The 10,164-nt window shown below is 37.3% G+C and overlaps 1 protein-coding gene across 1 annotated transcript; it reads right to left on the bottom strand.

Annotated features, from left to right (window-relative positions):
• Window positions 1-1,039: 1,039 nt before the first annotated feature.
• Window positions 1,040-8,286, bottom strand: MDH1 (malate dehydrogenase 1). Its single transcript, XM_007435751.4, has 9 exons — window positions 8,131-8,286; window positions 5,499-5,597; window positions 5,131-5,227; window positions 4,281-4,456; window positions 3,870-3,992; window positions 3,555-3,731; window positions 2,868-2,981; window positions 2,454-2,546; window positions 1,040-1,706 (listed from the first exon to the last, which is right to left on the bottom strand). The coding sequence occupies exons 1-9, from the start codon at window positions 8,131-8,133 to the stop codon at window positions 1,581-1,583; spliced, it is 1,008 nt and encodes a 335-aa protein (XP_007435813.1). The 5' UTR covers window positions 8,134-8,286; the 3' UTR covers window positions 1,040-1,580.
• Between the last annotated feature and the right edge of the window lie 1,878 nt (window positions 8,287-10,164).

The following is a 10,164-nucleotide window of genomic DNA, read 5'->3' as shown; positions in this document are numbered from 1 at the left end:
TTTTCTTTCAGGCACAAATATCTTTATTGTGAGTAGGACTGCCAAGTTTGTGGATAAGGCAGCTCAGTTGAGAGGCCGATATATAGAACAGACTGGAGTATTATGTAGGGGTGACAGTCTTATATGATGATATTAGCATTACATTATTATTTTATAGTAGTATTATGCTTTGTACTATCCCATTCTATTATTATATTTTATTGTATCATGGATTTTGTGTATTAGTTATTTGTTTCACCTTTGCTGATGTTTCTTATCCTTGTTGATATGGTTTTAAGACTAATCAGTAAAGTTGAAAGTTGAAGTAGAAATTGGAGTGGCTGGAATCCTGAAGAGATGACTATATTGCAAGAGACAGTATGTTACAGCATGGTTGCTTTGTACTTCTAAATACAAGATGTTATATGGAAGATGGTAGATTGTGGAGAGTTATGCCCATGTCTCTTCATTCTCTTTAGTCATTTCTCACCTTCTCTAGCCAGTGGATGGAGAAGAAGGAACAAGATGAATAGGGCAAATGAAACACAATCAATTCCTTGACTGGAACGGTTCACTACTTGCTTCACTGAACCTATTTTTAAATATAACCAAGGAGACAGCCCACAGAAATTAATGGTTAAAACCAAAAGTTTAAGGCAACAAATGAGACAAAGCAAGAGGAGGAGAAGGGTAGATTAGGACTAAGAGGAAATCAGAACAAGAGAAAAGCCAGTAACTTGTCATGTCAGTGAGGCACACTTCCCCATTCTTTGTGAACAAAGTCTCGGTGTCACCACTTCAAGTATAACCCACCACTTTGTTCTTCAGCCCAAAACAACTTAATCATAGGCTTTTGGGTTACGCTGCAAAATGTTACCATTATTACCATCCATTATTTAGAATGACTGAACTTGCCTTTCAGGCTTTTTCTTCAATGCATAGCTATGCTGTTAAATCACTTCCAAATTCTACTTTATTTTAAAATATAATTTTCTGGTGAAGATTGCATTTTATATATTTTGATCACAGTGAACTAAACAGGATACTGTCACAAGAGATCTGGAGTGCTTATGCAACATTTAATGTAATTTTACTAAGATTTGTTATGAGAGACTTGGTGATGATCAATACATAGCACATTCATCATATTTAGTGTTTTCTGTTTTGCTTTTTGGAGCAGAAATACACTTTCTTGTATCCTTTCATAAAGATGGTTGGTGAGTACTTTATCAACCTAATTCTAAACCCATATCATGAAAGTCATCCTAGCATTGTACATGGTTTTATCATAACTGAAAGTGAAAGATTGCTGGTACAATAAACAAAGTGTATTTGCTGTCACAAATGCAAAATGTAGGCATATGCATGATGCAATACAAGAAGCAAACAATAATATATCAGGAGGATTTGGTCAAGTCTGCAAACTATATTTAAAACTATCTCATTGCTAAAAGCACTCAGCAACAGGGACCAAGAAAATACGTAATGAAGAAATTGCCACAAGGAAGCTGATTCAGGAATAGCATTTGATGTTGCATTTAGAGACGACTTTTAGACTCCTCCGTGTTTAAGCCATCTCTTATATTCTGATGATCATTTAGTCATGCACTAGATAGAAACTCCACTGCAGTTTCCTTTTCATCAGTTAACTCCTTAGCAGTCAAATCCATCTTCTCACGGGAGAAGTCGTTAATAGGAAGACCTTCAACAAACTTCCATGTTTTATCCTGTAAAGATATTGGTAAGATTAAAAACTTTAACATTCTCTACCAAGGCCACTTGATTTGGGCTGCAAAACTCTACCACTATATGGTAACAAAGAGATAGTATTTTTATATTATTTTGCTGGTTGCCTGGATTTTTGCACTCAGATATGATATGCCTAGCTAAAGACACTGCATTAGCAGAGGCTTAATTTATTACACTAATCTGTTTTTGGTTTTTTGTTTTGCTTAAAAAACTCTAGTCTTGGGAAAAAAGATTTCTAGGTATCTAACTACACATTTTTACCCCCCTCACCTCGCCTTAGTAACAGCTGCCCCCACTGAACAGTCTGAAGTATTAACAAGTAAAAATCAGAATTGAAATTTTTTTTGAATCAAATGCATGTGTTTATAAGACAAAGAGGAAATGTACTTATCTGTAATTTAAAGATACATTTTTGTCTATGCTTGTCAAACATGTATCAAATATATAATTTTAGAAATAACCATTCAAATACTGCAAATCTGTGGTACCTTTAAAGGCAAAAGCATTCTATAACCTTGTTCACAGCAGCTTGCCACTGTGAACCAACATTTGGGAATCTATTTTACTCAATGCAGATTTATAGGCATTGATATTTTGTCAAAATATTGAAGGAGAATTCAAGTTATGAGTTCTACTTAGGAAGGAGTATGCTAGAAACTGTCACATTAAAAACAGTAAATATAGACTTTTATTCAGGTACAAAATTAAGTATATTTCTTACACACCTTTGATAATACAACAGGAAATGAATAGATCAAATCATCAGGGATACCATAGGAGTTCCCATCAGAAATAACACCCATAGAAACAAATTCACCCTTTAAAAGAAAATAAAAATAATTAATGTGATATGTTTCTGCCAGTGCAAGGGTTCACGCTGTAATGCTTTGTGTAAAAATATATTCCAGAAGAAGTTCTGTGTCTTATAGCATTTCACTATATTCTAATAGTTTAGCAAAAGACTAAATTGGTATCTTTATTCTCTTTACAGTTAGGATTATTAAATTACATCCCACTCCTGCAAAAAAATTCAAGAAAACATACATATCTCTATCAACCAGGGATCAAGTGTGCGCAATAAACATGAGCTGATTATTATGTTTTGAAGAGCAAATGTTCATGGGCCACACAATATTTACCTCTGGAGTGCCAAACCAGATGTCTCTCACATGATCACAGATAGCTTTGGCTGCAGACATTGCACTGGACAGTTTCCTGGCCTTAATAACAGCTGCCCCCCGCTGCTGAACAGTCTGAAGTATTAACAAGTAAAAATACAGGATTATTTGTATGTACCGCTGTTAGTCCTCAATGACGTCTAGAGAATCCAACTAATCGAATCAGTTATAGACGTTGTTCCAATGTCTTGAACTCTATTATTACAAGTGAAGGAAAAAATACTAAGCTTGAACATAGTACATAGTATTGTTCAGTAACAGAGAGAACATCTTAATAGCATGAAGCTTTTGTCTGGAACTTGTGGGCAGAAACAGCTTGGAGGCAATTCAGGCAATGCAAAGTTTCAACAAAGAGACACACATAGGATGGTTCGAATTTTATAAATAATTTGATCTACCTTCTGTATAGACAAATAAGATGCACCCCTATGCAAATCAGCCACACTAAAGATAAAATGACTAGGTATATTAGAAACTATACCAACATTTTTATTTAGAACACAAATAGATTTTCTTTGTCCGTGACACAGAGGTACACTATTTTCAATGCTGCTCTTCAGAATCAATCAGTACTGACATATCTGGCCACCCCAGCTGTATGCTGCCAAAGTGAAAACAGAAACACAAAAGTCTAAAACCATTACTTACTGTAATGAAGTCACCTTTCAGCCAGTTGTCATTTTTCACAGCTTCATAAACTCCAGTGTATTTCCCTTGTACTTTCACCTTGGCATGGTTAACATCTGGATACTGAGTAGAAGAGTGATTTCCCCAGATGATGCAATTCTTGACATCCTTAGCAGTTACACCAACTTTCAGAGCAATCTAGTTTGAGGTTAGGGAGAAGAAACTGCCCATGTCATTTTGATCATTTCAAATATGTTTTAGTTAAATGCACTGCTTTCAGAAAAACACTTCACTTACAGGCTATCTGCCAACTGGAATCTAAAAATTCATGCCTACCTGAGATTTAGCTCTGTTGTGATCCAAACGAGTTAAACAACTGAAATTTTCTTTTGGAATGGTTGGAGCTGATTTTGAAGCAATTAGGCAATTAGTGTTTGCTGGATTACCTACTACAATAACCTGACAAAGAAAAGAAAAGTCAGACTTAATTACAGGAAGGCTATTGAATGACAGGAAGCGTAAACTGTCCCAAGCTCTATAATTTTGCTTGCTGGAGAAAATGTTATTTCATTCAATATTGTTTTTTAATGTTCCCATGTCCTACTATTGCCTTAACATTATTTGTAATTCTTCCACACCATGGAGACTTGGAGAATGCATTGATATAGCATTAATGCTGTTTTAGTAAACAGCTGGATCTGGTTGAGGGAGTCAGCCAGGACAGTAGACTATGTCACTTATATTCACCTTAACTGTCTTCTTTGCATACTTGTCCAATGCTGTTCCTTGGGACTTAAAGATTTTCACATTTGCCTTGAGAAGATCTTTCCGTTCCATGCCTTCTTTTCTTGGCATTGAACCAACCAAGATGGCTACATCAAGGTCTTTGAATGCAACATCTTCTTTGTCAGTTGCAATTACCTCTATAAGCAGAGAGGAAGAGATCAACAGCTGCATCTAAAAGATGAGTTCATGGCTCCATTTTGAAAAGAAATCAATAACTTAGCATCTACTGATAGCTAAACACAGCTCTAGTTGAAATTTCCATGTGAATATAAAGTTCTGTTACTATTTTCAGATGCCAGCTTATCATAATAGAGATAAATACTTCAATCTGTGAAAAGGCAGAATATGTATCTAATGAAATGTAACTTCATGGCTTTCATTCTTGATACTTTTTTTCTTATGGTCTTCAAAATAAAGCTTAGTTACAATCAGATAATGAAAGCCATGAACAGAAATTAGGTTGTTCACCACTGAAATTGTATTGTAAAATCAGCATAAGACAGTTGAGTTTTAATTGTACATAACGTTCATAAAGCAAAATCTATGTGTGCACTATTTAATAATTTCATGCCTTTTAAAACATTATTTTTTTATTATTACAAATGAAATGTTTTGGCGCACTTGAAATATTGTGTCTTTAAACCTGGTGATTCATTTCCTATACAAGCTGACATCTCTTCTGTTCACAAAACAACAGCAAGATACTTATTTCCATAAATAATGTTGTGAAACTGGCAGTGTGTCTTGTGTCCAGAGGTCTTTCTCATCCAATCTAAACATTTGCATAAGATTAATTCTGATTTTTTGTCACCTCTTAAAAGAGGAAGAGCACAGTCTTGCAGTTCCATAAGTACACCATCCAAAACAGTCATCATGGGAGTGATATCCAACAGCACAAGAATAAGAGGCTGTAAAATAAAAATAGTTGTGTTTGTCGCTTAGAACAAATCTTTGGCAAAATTGAATAGATACGTACAATTAGACTGGATTTCTATTGTCTTATCAATTCTCCATGATATTCAAAATACTGGGCAGGTAGCACTATCCCTTCTCTCACATAAGTTAGTCTTCAGTGATATCTCATCCTTGCTGGGAAAGTCCTTGAGAAAGTCCACTCCAACTACTTCAGGCTCATTACTGTTGTTTAGGGATAATATTGAATTTTTTTTTACCCATTACCTGTTCAGTGCCAAAAACGTCACCCTTTGCAATGCTGTAGAGCAGAGAATATGCAATCTGTCCAGCAGCGCCGGTCACTAGGACTCTGATTGGTTCAGACTGGAAAAGAAAGGATATTTGTAGAATCCAATAAATAGCATCGGGAGATGCATTATCTCTTACTATTTACAAGGTACAGAACTTTTTTTGGTAGCACTGACATTTTAAAGAACATATAGTTTTGAAAGAAAATTGTGATAAAATTTGCTAGTGTAATCAGCAGGATAAGTGCAGGTGACATTTAAGAGAGAGCTAGCCAGACTGTCAGGCATTCTTCAGCTACCTTCAGCTATTCATAGATACGGGTTAGTAAGTAAATTATAATATGTCCTCTTAGAATTGGAAGGACAGATGTCACAAGACAAGCCATTTCCTACCTTCTAAACAGTTTTGTATAACAATATTAGCAATAGTATGATATTAAAATCTTATCTCCAAAATGCACAGATGCAAGAAGCATTGTTGTTGTTGTTGTTTAGTCGTTAAGTCATGTCCGACTCTTCGTGACCCCATGAACCATATTGCGCCAGGCCTTCCTGTCCTTCACTGCCTCCCTGAGTTTGCTCAGTTTCATGCTCAAAGAAGCATTACAAACGCTAGTTGGATAAAATTGTAGCTGTTGGCACATCTACTCAAGAAATGACCTTATGGACCAATGATAATTGCAACAGTATAAAGCAGTCATGCAGTGCTGACAATGCCGGGACTCATTAACAGGCTATTGCATTGGCATAGCAGCTTATAGGTGCAAGCTATTAAGATTGTGAATCTGCAGTACAAGCAGCCAGGAACAAAGAGCATGCCCTGTATAAAGTCAATGTATGCAAGATGAAGAACAGAGAAATATTAGTTTTAACATACAAATGAAGTGCCTGAACAAAATACTGATTTGTTCAAGTTACCAAAAAAAAAAAGAAGTATTATTAATAAACTATTAGCAAAAGCAGTAAAGATTTATGCAACAACTGATTTCTGTTATTTCCCTATAATTTCCTACATACCAATGAATCATGATGTCAAAAACAAGGGCATATTTCTTAGCAAAAAAAAAAAAAAACTATAAAGGGTAGAATCCTTTGTACTGTTTTAATAATACTTATGTTGGGTAAGAGGGTTGAACATTCAAGTTAGGACATTTCAGAAAGCATTCCTATCATTTATAAAGAGTTCCAACCCACGGCCTATGAAGCAAAGATGTTAAGACATCTCCTCTTCTCCCTCCAGTCAGGGAGATTTAAATATCACTAATCAAAGAGCAAACTGCAAAAATTGCACATCTTCAAAGCTCAATCAATGTACAGTGCAATTTACACATCTATTTCCTAGCTCTAGAACTTCTCACATTCTAACTTTTTTGAGACAATACTTCTGAAAAGAATTTGGAAATGAAATTGTCTGAAGCATATGCCTACTTAAAGATCACCTTGAAAGTCACAAGACAAGTCATTACAGCAATACTACTAGGTCAAATATTGCAGCACCTGCACAGCAGAACACCACCAAAGGGGCACAGTGATTGGGCAACTTGGCAGCATCTTCTGCAGCTCTCCTCTGAAGTGCTACATCTAAATACTTATAGTAATCAGTGATTTCCAACTGGAAACAATGCTCCTCTTAATAGATATATTACTAAAGGTTATCTACTCCCTCTAACTGTTTTAGCTCTTTGGTGTTCTATGTATCTATTTTGCTATTTTAGAAGGATGTTAGCGATATTTTTAGTTCACCTTGTGAACTGTCCAGAAACATAAAGAGACCGGGCAACACACAAATTTTCTAACTAAATAAACTGGTATAAGCAAGAGGACATATTTCTTTTAAAGGGTTTTTCTCTAGGATGCAAGAGTCATATATAGTATGTCCTTCTTGGTGCCAGCTGAAAAGAAAGAGAGGCGGATCCTGCCACTGTTCCAAAAACTCAACCCAGAAAATGCAGTGTGGTGTAGCTTGCAATATGGATCCTGGCTCATTCAGACTCCCTTGCATTAAAATAGTGCAGTTATCATTCCCTTTGCTCCTCAACTAAAATGCCATTCATCCGGTTTTCCTCACTCCCATGTTCATGTTAGGAATGCTTGAGGTTACAGAAATTCGCCATCTGTCATTCATACACTACTTCTGCTTCTACTTGATTTTAAAAAAGGAACCCACGAACTCGACCTCCGCGTCTCCGAAAATGTATCACACTAGACTCTTCTCTTCTAATAGCAGAAGCTCAGACGGGGGTCCCAAGCATTCATGGAACCACTCCCCCCTCCCGCCCATCTTGTAATGCGAGCGCTGATCCGGATTTTTCCCCTTCATTTGAGTCCCATATAAATGGAAGCAATTCCAGCTTCCCCACATTTAAACGGGCTCGTCCACTGAATTGCCGAATGCAAAGGGACTCGTTGCACTCCTTTTGCTACACTCTTGTTCTTTCTTAGGGAAGGGCGCAGCATTCCTAGCTCCCCCCGGTTACAGCGCCACACACCAATAATTATCATGCCCTTCCCTTGTACTGCGGATTCTATCTTATGATAATGCTACACTTTATATCTCGCAAAAACTCTCTGTCCTCCACCCGGGAAAGGGGGAGTGAAATAGCACTAACCATGATGGGAACAGAAAACGCTACCGGCCTTCCTCCTTGAGGTCACCTCCAAGTGCAGTCTCAGCTCCAGCAAAGAGGGAGTGCGTCTCGCTCGGAAGGTAATGAAAGGAGGCGAAGCCACCGCCCCCTATTTTCCAACCTCTTGTTGTTACCTGGGAGTTGTAGTTCCACCACTCCAAAGCAGAGACAATGGGCAGCTTTAAATGCTCAAAAGAACTACAATTCCCAGAAGCCAACGGAGCTATCCGTCACCCTCAGCCGTACATCCAGTAGTATAAGCGAGAGAAGAATAAGATTTGAGGTAGCGTTTTACGTAGAAATCACGCGCGTTTCAATAAGGGAATAGGCTTCAAATTATGACGCATGCGCAGAAAGGGATGACTACTCGGGTGGTTGATGTATATATACACGTAAAATAACATATAATAAATACCTCGACGGCACGCGTGAAATATATTAAAATATTCTGTTAATCATTTTATTGAAATTTTTCAGAAAAAAGGCACAGTTTAAAGTAATTTATGATATACTACTTAAAAACAAAATGGGGAAAGGCTACTGGACCAATTCTTTTTTAAAATACAGTATAAATTAAACGGTGGTTATTTACTTATTTAAACAATTTATAACAATTCATCTCCCAAAAGTGACTGTGGGTGGCACATAAGGCTTAAAAACAAAAACAATTTAACAAAAGCCATAATGCCCAAGGCCACAAACACCATCCAACTCAGAAAGAACAATATTAAGCAGCAGTAACCAGCAGAGTTCACCTAACCATATAGCTGAAATGCCTGAGGGTTAATATTCGAGCTGAGTTTCTAAAAGAAAACAAGAATCAGTGAAAAGTAATTAAAATAATGAAATAACTGAAGCAATTTTGTGAATTAAAGTTTGATATTTTACGCTTGGTCCTTCTATGCATGAACGAATGAAACAAGGAAGATGTCTTCAAAAGTAGAAGAATCTCTCCACTGCAGCACTGATTCCCTCACCATAGAATTAAAGGCTGAAAATACAGGGTGGTGGAATTAAACTGTGATCCCATCCAGTGTCAGAGATCAGTAATGGATTAGTGGATTGTGGATCAACAGCTAGAAGGGCTCTCCTGCAGACATGAGAAGAGCCAATCATTCTTCATTTCAGCAGAGCTACCTCATGCTCCTCTGTCAAACAGCAGTTTCCATACCTGAATCATATGGGACCAACCTCATGTTTCAAAGTGTTTCTGATAGTTTAGCAAAATCCTATTTTAGTAAACCCAAGATTCTTTCAACTGGAGAAGGAATCTAGGCTGGGTTCACATAAGCAAAAATATGGTTGGTTAGTTTGCGGAGTACAATAGTGTGTTAATTTATTGTTCTGCAACTATAAATTGTTACAATTGGGTTAATTCAGGAAACCTTTAATTATTATGTTATGTGAACAAAGCCATTCATTCCAAACTTCTTGCAACATAAACTTCCCTGCTAGACCCAGTTCAGGCATTTTTGGTTTTCCCTGAGAGCTTCTGCTGATGAGTATTGTGGGGGCAGGGACAGCAAGCATAAAAGTGAATGAGAGAAAGCTTAGAGAGAGAGATCTAACCTAGCCTGAGGCTCAGGAGGTTGTAGCAAAAAACAGATTCTTTAAGTAAAGGAATCATGGCAATTAGCAGGTAACTGTAGCCACCATTTTGAAATGGATGGGAATTAAACTTTCTGCTCCCACCAGCAACCCTAAACATTACTAATGCCAAGAAGGAGAGAGAAACCCACAAAGTTGTCCTCCCCTCATCCTATCTGGCCCATTAGCTCTGATATTGGTCTTTTTGCCTGTTAACAGAGCCAGTCTGGTGCAGTGGTTAAGGCACCAGGCTAGAAACCAGGAGACTGTGAGTTCTAGTCCTGCCTCGGGCATGAAGCCATCTGGGTGACCTTGGGCCAGTCCCTCTCTCTCAGCCCTAGGAAGGAGGCAAGAGAAAACCACTTTTGAAATATTACCAAGAAAACTGGGAGTAGGCCAGACAGTTGCCAGGAGTCAACAATGACTTGA

The sequence above is a fragment of the Python bivittatus genome, unplaced genomic scaffold, assembly GCF_059951505.1.
Source record: "Python bivittatus isolate LINGU-HERP-01145 unplaced genomic scaffold, Pbiv_v1 ctg000020_np1212, whole genome shotgun sequence".
In the NCBI taxonomy this organism is placed as follows: domain Eukaryota; kingdom Metazoa; phylum Chordata; class Lepidosauria; order Squamata; family Pythonidae; genus Python; species Python bivittatus.
This window is presented reverse-complemented; position numbering and strand designations above follow the sequence as displayed.